A 17,534-nucleotide genomic window follows, 5' to 3' on the forward strand; every position below is an offset into this window, starting at 1 on the left:
GGGGCTAAAGATTCGGGTGCCGGCACGGAGCGGGGAGCTGCAGGGAGAGCGGGGAGGAACGGAGGTAAGATCTTTCTCTCCCTCTCTCCTGCCCGCTCTCCCCTGCTCCCCGCTGCGACTCACCTGTCAGCCGCAGCGGCACCCGAATCTTTAGCCCCGAGCACAGCGATACTCGGATAAAGCCAATTACTCGAGCGAGTACCGCTTATCCGAGTACGCTTGCTCATCTCTAGTTTTGAACATTAGAAACTCTTATTGCCATGTATACCGCGAAAAATTTGCAAGCGGCAGCGATGCAAGATTATTTTCTCGGAAAAAGCATCACTGACACTGAGACATCACATGAGAACATATGCGATATTGCCATGATTTTCTCGCAATTACATCCTCCCGCCGGCCAGTGTGAAGGAGCCCTAAGACTCCATTTAAAAGAATGGGGTCCATTTTTGCACAACATTTTTGTGCGTCTCGCAATGCACAAATTACACACGATTATCTCAGCTGTGTGAAACCAGCCTAAAACAACAATCAAGTAAACCTACACTGGATGCTGATATCTATCGAACTTTAAAACGTTTACCAGGATTTACTATTTCAGACCAAGGAACTTCAGTTGTTTGAAAACTTTCTCCTTTGGAAAGTCGCATTCTAAGGCCTGGTATTGTTTTATTGTACTTTTTGCGAGCACAGAAAAAAAAAAAAACACCAACCGCTGCCCTCAGCAATTCAAATGGCCAATCAGTTTAACCCTTTGCAATCCAATTTTAGATTCAGGGTTTTCTAGGGGGCTTTCTCTTTCTGCCATTATACAATGGTGCCATCTGCTGGCTAGAGCCAGTACTGCGGTATGGGACATGCTAGAGAGGCCTCCCGACAGCAGAGCAGCCAGTAATATACAGCAAAAATACTCTGCCAGACATCTTCTGACATCAGAAGCTGTAGAGCCTCCAATCAGACGTCAGACAGTGGATTGGAAAGGGTTAATGAATTCAAGATGTGTTCTTCCCTGCGTAAATGCACAGTTAAATAGAGCATGCTGTGTATTATTTTGCGTGATGGAATTACGCACGCCAAATACTTGAACAAACCCATTGCAATCGATGTGTTGTATCTTCTGCGCACACAAATGTTTCTATTTCATGCTTTGACCATTTCCATTAGCAGCACAGACAATACTTTATGATTCAAATGTATTTTATTGAAGAATTTGTACGGTACAGAAAGGCAACAACAATTGACTGAGAATTCCTTATTTAGGGTTCAGTCAGACGAGCGGATATTCGCACATTTTTCCACAAAAAAAACAAACAACAAATGTATATATTTTTTTAAATAGATTACGTAATAAATAAATATCTGTAAAAAAAAAAGAGAAAGCCTTGTTTTCTGCTGCCATCACGTAACACCAATACCCTTTTTCTTGTACTGTTGGTAGGGCTGTGTGAGGGCTCGTTTTCTGCTGGGCGACCTGTGGTTTTGTAATGACACCTTTTTTAGGACTATAAGACTATTCGATAGCTTTTTATTCAATTTTTTTCCTTGGAGACGGAGTGACCAAGAAGGACAATTCAGCCATTGCTTATTTTTTCCTCATGCAGTATTAATAATGTGATATTTTAATATACTGGACCGTTACAAATGTAGCTATACCAATTTTTATTGAATTTTTTGGATGCGACAACTTAAAACAGGGTTTTGCTTTAAAACTTAATTTTTTTTTTTACAATAATGAAAAAAATCGTTATTTTACTTTTTCTTTTTATTGGTCCCCATTGACAACATGAACTTGTGATGGTCTGATCACTTATACAGTATAATGCAATACTACGGTACTGCATTATACCATATTTTAACAGCCTACCTATTAAAGACATGTTACAGGCAAGTCTTCAGAAGGGAAAAGGTCATGGCAGGGGGACCTACAGAAATCTTCTGGCTGCCTTGACATTTGGATGCCATTTGAGACATTCAAATCCCGATCGGGACATTTACATGCCAGCAGTGGCATTTACAGGGTTAACGGTCAGAGTTCTGTCTGATCGCAGCTGTTACCGGCAGGTTTTGGCTGTCAAAGATAGCTATTACCTGGTGTGTATGGAGCAGGTTTGACTTTATACACGTGCTAACTGTGCAGATTATGTGCAGCTAAGAGTGCTAAAAATTAGTGACAGCTACTTTGAGTGGATTAGATATAACATATATTCTGTGCCATGGGCACATTATTGTATGGGTGTATATAGAATGTATCCTTGTCCCAAAGGGTGGTCTCTAGGACCGTGGGTAGGTTGGCAGAGGGGTATTTTTACACTTTAATTTATTTTAAATTTATGTTTACTTTAGCTTTCCTAGTGGAGGAAAATGATCTGTGTCCTAAAAAGCAAAGTAAAAAAAATAAAAATACAAAAAAAACCAATCAGACATTTTAGTGACTCCTAAAAAGAACATAATCTACATACAATTACATTAAAAAAAGGTTTAAACCGGTACCAATATTCCCTATAATAAAGCCGTTAGACTTAGGCTTAAAAGTCATTATTGGCCATTAGGTTCATTTATTGAATGAAGGATCAATAGTAGAGATGAGCGAGCGTACTCGGAAAAGCACTACTCGCTCGAGTAATTTGCTTTATCCGAGTATCGCTGTGCTCGTCCCTGAAGATTCGGGTGCCGCTGCGGCTGACAGGTGAGTCGCAGCGGGGAGCAGGGGAGAGCGGGCGGGAGACAGGGAGAGAAAGATCTCCCCTCCGTTCCTCCCCGTTCTCCCCTGCAGCTCCCCGCTCCGTGCCGGCACCCGAATCTTCAGGGACGAGCACAGCGATACTCGGATAAAGCAAATTACTCGAGCGAGTAGTGCTTTTCCGAGTACGCTCGCTCATCTCTAATCAATAGGTATCTCTCACAGCTGCCAATCAGATTTATATACAGGGGGTGGACAAAAATATGGAAACACGGTATGAATTGCATGGCACTGCATTCATTAGCACTGAGCTGCCCTTTTGACCCCTGCTCAGCCAAATTTGTATTTACTTCACCTCTTTCCCTGCTCTAGATGGCTTTTGGAGCCAGCTGGTAACAATAGCCGAGTTGTCAAACCCTTGACCAATAGAACCAAAAGATGTTCACTTCTACCCGGCAGTATCTGTTTTATATTACCTCCACTTAGGTTACATGGGATTATAAATCATATTTCAATTAGTTACGTAAAGACTGATTTTAAGGCATGCATTTCGTAGGGTTTGTCCATATTTCTGTCCACCCCCCTGTATGTCTCATGCATGTGGATGTTCTGTATTACGAGTCCATTTATGGCAGTGTATGCAGGCCATACAGAACTAAGAGGCTGTACAATTTCCAAGGACGTGATACAATATTAGTAAGCTATGTTCTGTCCACATTTGCATTGACAGCCCCCGTCTGAGGTTCTGACGGCATTTCTAAAATTTTCAATAGCAAAGTTAATGGGTTTTTCCAGGGAAAATATTATTGATGACTTATGGTCAATATGCCAGCAATAGTATTTTACCCAGAAAACCCCTTTAAGGGTTTATTCACATAGAACCTCTGATGCAGCACTATATTATCAGTAACGTACCAGACGCCATGACCGAAACCTGACGGCCTCCCATTATAGTCAGTGGGGATTGTCGGGCAGCGTTGGTGTGCAGCACATTCCTGCACCGCAGTTAGGCTCCATTCACACGGGGGCAGTTCAGTTGCAATAAAAAAAGCACCAAAAAGTGCTTTTGCAAAACTGCATGTGTTTTTTGCCACATTTTACTACAAACATAGGTTTCACCAATGCACTTTTTGGTGCAGTTCTTATCACAACCAAACGACCCCGTATGAATGGAGTCTTAGGGAGGATTCAAACGGGCAGGCACAACTCACAATACATAGACCTATTGAAAAGAATGGGCTCTATTTTTGTGAAATGCACAATGTGCAAAACTAACACGATTTTATCGCCTGTGTGAATGAGCCCCTAACTCCCTTGCTCAGTTCCTATAACGGAGCAGAACGACTGCAAGCTGTAATGGTATGCAAACACCAACATGAACATAGTCTTACAATGCTATTCTAGCTGTCAAACATACTGGAAGCCATAGGTCTAGCTATCAAACATTTAGACACAGCGATTACTGCAGAAGTGGGTCACACCGGATAATGAAAGCAAAAGGTTCACATACATTTGCCACTCACAGTCATGTGATATTGGATCATTTTCCTCAATTACCAAGTATAATTACTTTTAGACTGATTTGTTTGATTTGGTTGTCTTAATCTACTTCTGGGACTTGTGTAAAAATCTGATATAGTTTTAGCGCAAATATAAGCAGAAATATAGAAAATTCTGAAGGGTTCACAAACTTGTAAATATAAGCCCTTTCCCGAAAATCAACCCAAACGTGTGTAGAAAATTAAAAAAATATATACTCACCTCTCCACCGCTGTCGGGGTCCGGCAGGTGTTGCCGCGTGGCATCCCAGCTCTGTACTGAAGATTTTTAAAAATCCCCGCCAGCTGAAAGTGCTGTGTTTGATTGGCTGAGTGCTCAGCCAATCACAGGCGGCGCTCAGCCATTCATTGACTGACAGCTGAGCGATATCTGTGATTGGTCACAGTGTTCAGCCAATCACAGGCAGCGCTCGGCCATTTACTGAATTCTATGAATGGACCGAGCGCTGCCTGTGATTGGCTGAGCGCTGTGACCAATCACAGGCAGCACTCAGCTGTCATTCAATGAATGGCTGAATGCTGACTCCGGCTGGCTGAGCGCTCAGCTAATCAGACACAGCGCCATCACCCGGCGGTAATTTTTAGATGCCTGCTGGCTGAAAGATCTTCAGTACAGAGCCAGGATGCCACGCGGCAAGTCCTGCCGGAACCAGACTGCGGAGGAGAGGTGGTAAAAATATATATATAATTTTTTTCTTTTTTTTTTCTTTAATTTTTTTTTTTATTACAAGCTAGGTATAATTTTCAGGGAAGGGCTTATATTTCAAGCCGTTCCCCAAAAATCACTGCTGGGATTGCCTGCATCCCATTGCCTCATATCTCCTGAACTATACTAAATATTTTCAAAAACATTACACTCCCAAGTTCAGAAAAAAATCATAGAATTTAAATTGCTAATAAAAAAATAAAGTTTTTAATCCGTAAATAATGAAAAAATGCGTCACTTTAGTGGTTAATGTCAGTTTCATATGTAAAAGACTGGCTTACAAAGTAAAATGATTAGAGGATGTGACAGGGACCCGGATGAGGCATCCAGCACTGTCACCTGGTGAAGTTGGTGCCCAGCACAAAAATCTGACTTCTGTATGCGCACCATCCCATCGACTTATATAGGAGAGTGCACACAGTAATTATTATATATAATATGGTATATATATATATATATATATATATATAGACACACACACACACACACACCTGTTGTCATAATACAAAGCAACCCCCTAAATATTTTTGAAAACTAAGGCCAGGCTCACGCGACCGTATGAGTCACGGAGCAGGCCTATTGCCATGTATTGCAGTGATTTTTTTTCACTGTGCATGACGGCATATCTCACGCACACTGTTGTGCGGAGTGCTCCTAGCTTTTTCATTTCCCTCGTCTCCTCATCCCACAACCCCAAATGACTCTTCCACACCTTCCACTCCCTCCTTAGCCCCAAAGAAATGGCCCCTGTGACGTACCCGAGTGCTGGAGAGCTAGCCACCCACTTCAAAGAAAAAACTGAAACTATCCGTAAAGTAATCCTTAAACATTGCGTAACTAGCCCTGATCCCGGCCTTTTGAGCACTGCACCCATCACCCACTCACTATCTGTACTCGAATCAACCACAGAGAAAGAAGTCTCCAGACTGCTTTACGCTGCTTGCCCTAACACCTGCGCTAGCGACCCTCTCCCTGGCTATCCTTACCCACCCCAACACCATCTTCAACCTCTACCTGTCCTGTCGTATTTTCCCCTCCCCATCCAAACATTCTATCATATCGCTAGCACAGCATTTAAACTCGTCACCCTAACTATTAGAGCTCTCCATGACGCCGCGCCACCATACATTACCCAGCCCGAGCTGTCCATACATCATCAAGCCCGCACTGCGCTCTGCCAAAATGCTCAGACTAGACGTCCCCCTTATACAAACCTCACATGCTCGCCTCCAGGACTTCACCAGAGCAGCACCGACTCTATGGAACGCTTTACCCCAGAACATCCGGATTATCCCTGATGCATGAAACTTCACACGTGCCCTAAAGATTCACCTCTTCAAAGAAGCATACCAACTCCCCTAACTTTAGTCCTCTGCCTCAAACTACACCCATCATGTACACTCCCTGCCCCCATACCCTCACCCCACCCTGATTGAGCCCCCCATGCATCAAATGTGCTGCAGAATAAGTTGGCGATATATAAAGATTTTTTTTTTATGTCTAAATTTCCCGCTCTTTCACTTCACAACAGCACGTATAAACGCCGCACATACGCAATGTAATTGCATACGGACACGCTGATTACAAGCCCATAGAGAACAATGGGCTCTCCCAGGCGCAATAAAATAGAACATGCTGTGCTCATTTTTGTTGTCACGTAATAAGCAATGCATACACTCAAGTGTAAGCAAAACAGCGTAAGTCAATGTATTCCATTGCCCACCAATTACCATATATCATTTGCACGTCATACGCAATTCAAATACATTTGTGTGAGCCTGTGATAACATGTGTACCCATCCACCGAAGGGGGCTTTGCCCGGCATCAGAGCATAGGTTCACCTGATAGTTAGAGTTTAAAAAGTAACAAAATTACATTAAATAAGTTAGTAATATATAAAACTACAAAATATACGCAAAGTGAAAACAATTATACTTCAGCTGCCCTAAATGTGTAGTCTTAATATTAGCTTCGTAATACTCTCATATAGTAAACAGGATACATATATGAGTTCCATTCGTCACGGTTTGGTTCTGTCCTGTGACCTTTTTGTTTGAACACGGGGTGTTATCTCCCAGCTCTATAACAAAGTAGGAAACAAAACCCAAAAAGTGGCAAAGTGATGGAGCCTTATGTTGTATAGATATACTAGCACATTTCCTGCGTTTTGCATGGATACATACTAAATAAATGATTAACAAGCATGCTTTCAAACAGGATATAGAAACAGTTTCTTGGTGAGTGTATGCCTCAGCTGCAGAGAGTATCCGGCTTGCTTTGTGTAGATGATACGGTTGAGCTCCGTGTGAATGTCTAGTAAATCCCGATGTTTTCTGCAAGAAGACACATTTCTCGTTAGTATCGGTGATCAGGAACAACAATAATAATGGGTATCACTATTGACAAACGTTAAGCGTTTTTACAGTTTTATGCCAATGAAGCGTAAAAAGGCCAACGACACATTTGTACAGTTTTTATGGCGCTGTATGTACTCTTACAGATAAAGGAAATCTGCTACAGGAAAAAAAATCCCTATGCAGCTACTAATACACTGCAATACAAGCCGTTTGATCCCCTTGTGCCCTCTTTCCATGGATCAGCTCTCTGGAGGCCCTGTCTGCAGCCGCCTCTCACCGGTCCTGAATGCTAATCTAAACTGAAATCTGAAAAAGCTAATACAATAAACTTAAATCTAATCTAAACTCAAGTTGTATTTGATTTAAGTAGAGGTGAGAGTGGGGCTGCACACCGAGCAGTGCATAGCTAAAGAAGTTGCAGCGGCCTAAAGGCCCGCCTCACCGACGCCACAACTCTAGCCCGCCCAGGAGCACAACCTGACACTCTTCCCAGAATGGAGCCTTCTTGACTTCTCTCCCAAGTCTTATTTTCTCACAGACACTATGAAGACTTGAGGAAGGATGGAGGGATTAAGTAAAATCCTTAAAAAGATCTTTATTGTTCCATGTTCATTCCATAAAAAAAGCAGGCAATGTTTCGGCCCAAAAGGAACCTTTTTCAAGCTTTTTGATGCGCCCGTCTTCCTGCATGAAAAAGATGGCCGCACTGCAGGTGCGGACGTCTCTCCGCAGCGCCAGAAGAAAGAACACATGACCGGCAATGGAGCCGGTCATGTGTTCTTTCTTCGCACCTGCAGTGTGGCCATCTTATCCTGCAGGAAGACGGAGGCATCGGCGCCCGGGTGCGCCCTTGTGACTAAGCTCTCATACTGGAATTGGCTTGTGGGGATTGTCAAGTTTGCTGATGGATCTGAAAGAAGAGGTTCTTCTGATCGATTTGCATCTGGATCTCCACCAACATTTAAGATGACTAACCATACATTTTCTACTATGATCCACTTGGGACACATGGACGCTTTAACAGATTCCTAAGCAACATACACTTTTCTACCTACATAGCTAATAATATTTACTTGGCCTGATTTTGAGTATGAACTCTACAGAGCCCAATTTGGCACATTAGAGCAACATAGCGATACCATTGCCACATCACTAGCTACAGTAGCCTAAAGGCTTATTTACATGTAATAATGATCACTTACTTTTTTAAAGAACAGAAAATGAGCGATAATAGTTACATGTAAACGCAGGCATTGGGCACTTTTCATTTGAATGATGATTTTAAGGTGAACTTAAAATCCATCGTTCAGCTAGTGAGAAAAAAAGTATCTCTCACTAGACCACAAGCTGTTATCTCCGAGGGAGGCGGCAGATAACATTGTATTCTTCGGGGAGCCATGAGCAGAACAATGCAGCTGTGCGCACAGCAGGGCATGTGATTAATCGATATGTATTAGAAAGGTTTTTGCTAACCCACTGCCTAGGTGTCTCCTCCTTTGGAAAGATTATCGGCTTGGGATCTCTTTCAGACTGCTTCAACCGCTCCGTCCAATTGCGGTACACAGGTAAGTAGATGCAGAAAAATGCTGTCTGTCTACACAGAGATAGTGTCCACAAGTCTTTATTGAATGAAGTGCTACATAAAAACAGTCAGACGTCTACACAGGACGCGTTTCCACTCCGTAAGGAGTCTTGATCACCTCAATTAATCACATGCTGGGCTCTGCAAACAGCTTTTTACATGCAAATAAAGCTGATAAAGTGTTAATGGCCCTTAACACTTTATGCAAAAAGATTGCAAAATCTTTCAGTCGTTTGAAAGATTATCTTTACATGTGAATAGGCTTTATTTCATATCTGAACAGCATATGCTGAATATAATAATCAGTACATTACATTATCTGTCTAAAAAAACATTGCCATCTTACATCACACATTTAAATGATTATGCCAGCTGGACACATTGAAGTTCCTTTGTTGCAAATTAAACATGGAGCATGTCTATTAAGTTTTAGGCATTACCTGGTTTCTTTTTCACTCAATAGATCTCTCAGTGACCTCAGGTATAAAGACGGAGAGCCTGAAGACCTCTGCAGTTCCATCTCATCCACTCTACAGTGACTCCAAAAAATGTCGGCTTCATTGGGGATTTTTAAAGTGTTTTCACTCCGCTGACAACTTGCAGCATCTTCTCCAGGACAATCCACTTCTACGAAACTTCCTTCATGTGACTCCTCAATATCACAGACAAAATAGTTTTGTATAAAGAAGAGTTTGGGTTTCCCTCTGAGGTTTGGACATGACTGTCCAGTGAAAATATTCTTAATTCTGTCTAAAGATAGACCAGGCAAGTTTCCATCTAAGCAGAAAAGGGAGTCCGTGTTGCCCCGACTAACAACAAAACAGGCAAAAATATCATGGTTTTTGTGTTGTTCCATATTTGCTATACCTTGAAGAATATCTTCCACCTCCTCAACTCTTTTATACAAATGACAGTGAACAACAAAATGCAGAGATCTAAAAAGGGCCCGAAGCATCTCTGTAAAATTAAAGAAACCAGACTGGTCAGCATTGAAATGAACAGAGCACATGATTCAATACAAACGATTCCCACGATTGTAGCTAGGCTTACCATGGAGAGATATTAGCACCAATTAAAAAGACACTTCAATAATTAACTGGATGACAAACAAAGTTGCTCATTTTCCAACTGGGTCATTTTACTATTATGGCTGTACTTCATTCGAAAGATAACATTCAGCTCAGACTGGCTAATTAACCCTTTGTAATCCAATTTTGGATTCAAGGTTTCCTAGGGGACTATCTCTTTCTGCCATTATACAATGGTGCCATCTGCTGGCTAGAGCCAGTACTGCGGTATGGGACATGTCGAAGAGGCCCCCGACAACAGTACGGCCTGTGATATACAGTAAGAATACCCTACTGGACATCTTCCGATATAGGAGCTGTACAGCCTTCAATCAGAATGTCTTTAGACATCAGACAGTGGATTGGAAAGGGTTAAGACCATGTTCAGATGTAGCAGATGATTAGTCTCCCACTAAGAGCAGTAGAATACATCTGAATGGGGTTTTATAATTCCCCATTCGCACAACAAAAAATCAGCACCGATTGCAGAGCAGGCTGCAAATTTCACACAGCATGCCTATAATATTGCAAACTTTTTGCAAACTTTCTCTAACACCTGAATACCCAATAATAATATGAAGAAACTTACCGGCGTCATTCCCAATACAGTCGATGATAACACAGAAGCCCATGTTCCCTTTCCGGACTAGATATCTTTCATCATGGTCTCCAATCTGTGAACAAACATGCAGATGTTCTTGTAACTTTGGTGTTACTTATGGTATCACTTGACTTTGTTTCAATTTATGCATATCAAAAATAATCTCTCTTCCGACTGGCAACAATGTTTCCATTTTTACAACAGCCGTGATGATAATATTATAGCTGCTATCATACTGCATCCTGATGGACATAAAATGAATCGAATAAGGGTTCACAAAACGACATTCAACATGGCTGCAACTGATTAAAAATATGTAAAATACACAGAATTCGCAACTTCGGCTCTTGTTCTTCTACTTTTCTATTATGTGAATTTTTTTAACCGTACATACCCATTCTGCCCTGATGTTATACACATAGGGGCACATTTACTGAAAAGGGCATTCTAAATGACGATCTTAAATAAGTGCTGCTGGTGAGGAAATAGCAATTAAAAAGTGTATATACTCCAAAATGATACTGCAAATCAGCTTGAATAAACCAACCTCTCACACAACTGTGTCGATGGAAAAATATAAATATTATGGCCTTTGGAGTGTGGTATTAAAGGGGTGGTCCAAGTTGTATGTCCTCAGTAAAACCCCTGTAAAATGTAGTAACGTAAATCTGCATAGACTCGCGTCTCCCTGCCCCCCAGTGTTTGTTGCACCGTTGCTCAAGATCTCCTCTCTCATGTTGAGTTTAAAGGCTGCTCCAGCCTGTTTATTCGGGTCACAACCAATGACAGGGCTCGATAATTGGGCTCTGTTATTGGCTGCAGTGCCTGTGACATCCCGTAAATGGGGCAGGACTTCAGCCTGTAAATAAACAAAGCAGGAGAGGCGAGTATATGATAATTTGTTATATTACTGTATTTTACATGAGTTTTATAGATACCCCTTTTAAGGCCCAAAATAAGCCAGTCACTAAAGGGTTAAGAATGTAACGATAAGCGGCTGGACATGTGCAGTTTTTTTTCGGGTTTTTAAAATGTGGTTTTTGAAGCCCAAATCAAGAGAGGATAGAAAAAGGAATGTCTGCTCCTAAGGGTGAATGTCTACGGCGGGTTGGATTTCACCTGCGGACGGCACTCTGCCCGCGGCCGGGGACAATTCTTCTACACTGCGGATGTGTGCGGGCGTGCTGGCCAGCGCGGTGTGCACATGCACAGCACTTTCTTTTTATGAACTCCTGCTTTCCGGCGGATCCGCGGTCCGTCCGCAGTGTCAGCTGTGGGTGTGCCGTGGATCGGACGACTTCCATTGACTACAATGGAAGATGTCCGTGCGGGATCCGCAGCAAAATGAAGCATGTGCGCAATTTGTTTTCCGGACCACAAGGTCCGCAATTCAAATCTGCAAGCTTTAATGCATCCCTATGGGTGCCTTGATTCGCAGATCTTCGGTGCAGGTGTTCCCTCGCGGATTCGGCAAATTAAACCCACCCGTGGACATTGGGCCTTAGGCCGACTTGACACTGGCATGAGCACAATTGCGCGTGCCTTAGTGCAACGTTTTTGTGCGCACATTGGTGTACATTACTATACTTTTTCTTCCCACAGGACATATTCATCTGCATGTGGCAAACAAACGCACCAATTGAAATGGCTACTTCGTTCCAGATGTGTTGTTTTTCCAGCACAATTACGCAGTGTTTCACATATCTTCTTGTGTATTGTGCGTACATTTGCACTACCCCCATTGACTTCTATGGGGACCTTCAGGGCTCATGCCCACGAAGGGAGCGGGATACGCCTGCAGTTTTATGCCAGTGTCAGGGTAATTCTGCGTACAGCACCAATCAGGCCCACCCCAATGCCCTGTTGCCGGCGGTAAAGAAAAACACCACACATAGAGGTCTGGTATAGTTCTTCACATGGGGAGTAACTGCGCCCTTTATTGCATGTTACATAGTGTTTTATAACACTTGCTGTGTCACTAGGAATGCATGACTGTCTTATTGTCCTATTGGCTCAAATCTACCGCATATCCATATAAGTAATATCTGCAGTTCCACCTGAGGCAGGGTTAATCATTTGGGCAATTAAGTTAATCATTATCCAGGTCAGACACTTCCAGTTTCCAGTCTTTTTGCAAGGAGTTACATAGTCAGGCATTCTGTCCTTCTTGTTGGCTTCAGATTACATCTCTCTGTTCTTGCAAAACTCTGGTGTAATATCTACTCAATTATCATTAAGGTCCATATTAACTTTTTCCATTAAAGTATTGCATAGTATTAGCACACGTATAAAAAAGAAAGGACATATATATATATATATATATATATATATACACATACATACATACATACACATACACATATATATATATACATACATATACATATATCCTTCTACCTACGTATATATTTTCCTCTCACCGGAGAGAATCCCGCAGGGATAAACAAAAAAGTCCCCGCTGGTGATTGCGGAAAACCAAGCTTTTTACCGCGTTTTTCCCACGGTCTCCATTAACCCTTTCCAATCCACTGTCTGACATCTAAAGACATTATGATTTAAGGTTGTACATCGGTTGCTCCGATGTTAGAAGACATCTGTCGGGGTTCTCTTACTGTATATTGCCAGCCTCTCTGCTGTCTGAGCCTATCCAACGTGTCACCTCATGCAGTACTGGCTTTAGCTAGTAGATAGTGCAATTGTACGATGGCAGAAAAAGAGTAAGCCCCCTAGGAAAACCAGGATACAAACTGGATTGGAAAGGGTTAATACTATAATAATGGAGACCTCCTGCTGCAGAATACCGCTGTAAAATAAAATATGCCGCAATTTTGTTACCGCAGCGTAAATACGTGGCAGAATCCCGTATGTAAGGACTGAGCTATTAGATTCAATAGAACCTAATAGCTGCGTTATTCTGCCGCGGGCATTAGCCCTTAGTGCGCAAATTCTCAGAAAGATAAAAATAGAGCATGCTCTTTCTTGTGCAGCCAAATTGCGCATCCGGACGAACCTATTGAAATTGATGGATTATATTCACCGTCTGTTGCACATGAAAATCCGTGGACCTGTGAAGGCAGCCTTATACTTCAACTCCTGTTATGATCCACATCTGATTTTGGCATTGAAAACTCTATATATAAGCCAGCCAGTGTACTGGCACCGCACGGGGCGTATTTAGCCATGAAGTCTGATTGTTTTTGTGGCGGTTCTCCCGGAGGAGATCTCGCGGTTTTTGCTGCGGCCAAACCGCAGGATTTTCGGCGGGAATACGCTCTGTGTGAACCCAGCCTTAAGCTGCATCAAAAACCGCAGCTGAAAGACTGTACGCAGTTTTGTTATTTTTTTCTGCTGTTGTCATAAAAACTGCAAGTGCATTGAAATCTGCATCAAATCGCTGCAAAACTGGGTTTGGTTTTACCTGCACCCCAACCACCCTGTGAGAACACACCTTCAGAAGCGCAACGCACCCACAGCTAGAGGTGATTAACAACACTGACATTTCACTGGCATCTAACCAGTACCGACTGCTGCAGAAATTCCCGACCAACTATGTACCCTGAGAACCAAAGAGCTACTTGTCCTCCAGCCAAAGTAAACCTTCCTCAACATAGTCAGAGAAATGAAACTTGGACTTCATTGCAACGTGGAATTCCCCTTCTTGCACACAGCACTATCTAGACATCCGCCCACAGACGTTCTGCAAACTCCCATTACTTTGTACCTTGCTTTGAAAGTATATAATCTCCTACATCATTGGTTTCATAATTCTGCATATCACACTCTCGTATTGCATGAAAATCGTGTGATTTTATCACAAGTGTAAAGGCACCCTTAGAAAAATGCCACACCAGAAGTTGATTTAACCCCTTAGCTCCAAAACCTGTTTGCACATTAATCACCAACTAATTTTTCAGGGTTTTTAATGGTCGCATTTCAAGAGCCAAAACTTTTTAGAACTTTTCCGTCGACATAGCCATATGAGGGCTTGTTTTTTGTGGGACAAGTTGTATTTTGTAATGGCATAGTTTGTGGGTACATATAATGTACTGTATAACTTTTATTCATTGTTTTTAAGGGAATGGGGGGGTGGGGGGTAGTGGAGGGCAGTGGTGATCTGAATGCTCTGCGCGAACGCTAACAACCTAGCGGTGACATCAGCGCTCATGCAGTTATTTAGACGACTGTCATCCCATCTAAATAGGACATAACATTGTATATGAACTAAAACTGCAACCCAGGAGAACCGGAGATGCCCAATACTTCCTAAAATAGGATAGGGCTACAAAGCGACTGGATGCAATGGGGGATCACTGCATAGCACTAAAACATTGCACCGCCACTGAACTCAACAGCATTGCTAGGACTGCAAACAATCCAAAAAGGTTGGATTTTTTTGTGACCGCAACGTTGTGGCAACCTGTGACTCACATTGCAACACCATTGAGTTCAATGGCAATACAATGTCATACTGCTACACGGCGATCTGTGTATGATCCCCCATGGCAACCAAAGTTCCTGTGTAGTCCTGCCCTTAAAGTTCAAGATGTGCAGAATTACTACGACACTTGAATTTACATCAGAATGCATATATTGTCACATAATCACCAAAACTGAATAAACCAAAAATGTCTGCAGTCCAAATGGCAGTAAAAACGCAAGTCACAGAGTCAACCAATGTCCTGATTATGCAGGGGGTGACTATATGTAATTCTCCCTATTCTCATCCTTTTACTACAAAAAAAAAAACACTCCCATCCCTTCCTTAATTTAACAAACATAGTAACATGGTATGTTAGGGCTTATTCATACGAGCGTATATTGGTCGCCATTTTCACGGTCGGCGGATATATGCTACTATCTGATGCACTGGATTCCAATGCATCAGATCACACAGACGTAAAAGCGCCCAGCCGGCCAATATAGGGCCGGGCCCTTTTACTTCAGGCAGCAAAGATAGTCCTGGAACTATCTTTCTGCCAGGAATACGTCGGCCACCGCATTGACTCCTATGGGGGACAATGACAGCAGCTGGAGAAGGGAGGTGGGAGGGAGTTTAGCAGCGTGACTGCTAAACTCCCTTCTCCTTCTCTCCTCCCCTCTGGCTGTTTGCAATAGTAAGGGGCGTGGCTAAGCTCCACCCCCTCCCATTGCTGGCTGCAAACCAGGAGTGGGAAGCGGACGGGAGCTTAGCTCCGACCCCCATCCCGCCTCTCCAATTGCAAACAGCCAGAGGGGAGGAGAAAGGAGGTGAGCCGGCCTTGCCCATCTGAACGAGCGCACAAACTTTAGATTTGTGCGCCAGTTCACGTGCTTTTACGGGATCGGCGGGTGCACGAAAAAACGCCTATGGCTGTATGGAAGAGCCCTTGGGCTGAAGGGAGACAATGTCTATCTCTTTTATCCTGTTTTCACCCCCTTCCTCGTTGATCCAGAGGAAGGCAAAAAAAACCCAATGAGGCAGAAGCCAATTTAGCCCATTTGGAGAAAAAATTCCTTCCCGACTCCATAATGGTACCAATCACATATTGTCTGTGATTGGTAGGGGGCCTGATTAGATGAAGAAAAGTTCCTGTATGGAGCCCGCTGGGGTGACTGGAGGCTGTACAAGAGCATAGAGGACAGTAAAAGGCAGTGTCCTTTTTTCCTGTTGTCACATGCAGTTTCCCTTAAATGGGGCAGAGCTGCTCTCAGGGCACGCGACATCACATGCTTGGGAAGAGGCCGCGACATCTTCAATCATCTGAACGGTGGGGATCCTGATCAGTGGACCTGAGGATAGTTCAGTCAAGGAGAACGGCCCATCCCCTTTACGCTGCATGATAATGATTCAGATTTTCGCTGTATTGCAGGAACCTGAACAACAATCATCTAGTGTAAATGCCAGCAGCGAATGAACGACGAATGATAATTCGTTTGTCGTTCAGTTTCTGCAGGCATAAAAATCAAGCAATGATGGGCCTGTGCAAACAGGAAGTGGCTTATCTATGAACGACTAACTGCCTGTTGACTATGAATGTTGATGGGCGGCCGGAGCAATGTCCTACTCACTCTGCCTCCATTGATCCTTGCTCCTATGTGAAAGCACAAGAGCGATTATCCCTGGCACAACTGTTGGGTGCTTAGGCGCCCGCCTGATACTCGTCCCATGAAAAACGGCCCTAAGTAGTTTCTATGTAAAAAAATGATTTGGGGCAAATAATTACCTGCTGTAGGGTTTCTTGTACAGGGGTTGTACCTGCATTAGGTATAAAGAGAAAAGATTATTAACACTTAAAACACGCAAGTCACTGTGATACTTAGGGTGCCCTTGCACATAGCATTTTGTGCCGCCCAACCAAGAACTGCGTGGCAAATAGGGGAGAACTTTATCATCAGTGGCGGTATCACAGCTCGGGCCCCCCAAATCCTAAAGCTCAGGGTCCCAAAGGTCCCTGCATGAATGGAGTGGAGTTCGCTTCTGCTACATTCATTTCAATGCAAATTCCCATTGAAATGAATTGAGCAGCAGTGTGCATGACCTCTGCTCCATTCTGGCTGAGACTTTTGGGACACGCTTGTTCTCCCGGCTGCCAGGAGTTCCAGTAACTGGACATGTGCCAATTATGCTGAAAATAAAGGATAACCTTAAATCTTGGCACAACCTATTGAACCACTTAATGTACTATAATATGGCAAAAACTGCATACAGGAAAATACTAAAAAGAACTACTGGGGCACCACATGCTTGGCAACAAGGGTGGTCCGAGAGGGCAGCCCTCCATACTATGTTGAAATGTAAAACAAAAATAGTTGATAACTGAGAACTTACGCCTGACAGAACTCAACCAATATTGCACAGCTATTGCCAGAAGTCATTATGCTAAATACTGACTCGAAGGGAGTCAATCATATTTAACTGACTTGTATTGAATGTGGGGCAGATCTGCGATTTGTTTCCACTTCGACACTGAAGAGTTATTTCTGTCGGTCAGTGTAAAAAATGCC

General features: G+C 43.0%; 1 protein-coding gene across 3 annotated transcripts in view; it reads right to left on the minus strand.

Moving 5' to 3' along the window:
• Positions 1-1,176: 1,176 nt before the first annotated feature.
• Positions 1,177-17,534, minus strand: part of CFLAR (CASP8 and FADD like apoptosis regulator) — a 40,536-nt gene continuing 24,178 nt past the window's right edge. For all 3 annotated transcript variants that reach the window (XM_066575445.1, XM_066575443.1, XM_066575444.1), the window contains 4 exons: positions 16,754-16,785; positions 10,539-10,623; positions 9,323-9,839; positions 1,177-7,276 (listed from right to left, as the gene is read on the minus strand). In XM_066575445.1, the coding sequence (XP_066431542.1) occupies positions 7,153-7,276; positions 9,323-9,839; positions 10,539-10,623; positions 16,754-16,785 (758 nt within the window). In that variant the 3' untranslated portion in view covers positions 1,177-7,152. The remainder of the gene's footprint in view (positions 7,277-9,322; positions 9,840-10,538; positions 10,624-16,753; positions 16,786-17,534) is intronic.

The sequence above is a fragment of the Eleutherodactylus coqui genome, chromosome 8 (genome assembly GCF_035609145.1).
Source record: "Eleutherodactylus coqui strain aEleCoq1 chromosome 8, aEleCoq1.hap1, whole genome shotgun sequence".
Classification (NCBI taxonomy): domain Eukaryota; kingdom Metazoa; phylum Chordata; class Amphibia; order Anura; family Eleutherodactylidae; genus Eleutherodactylus; species Eleutherodactylus coqui.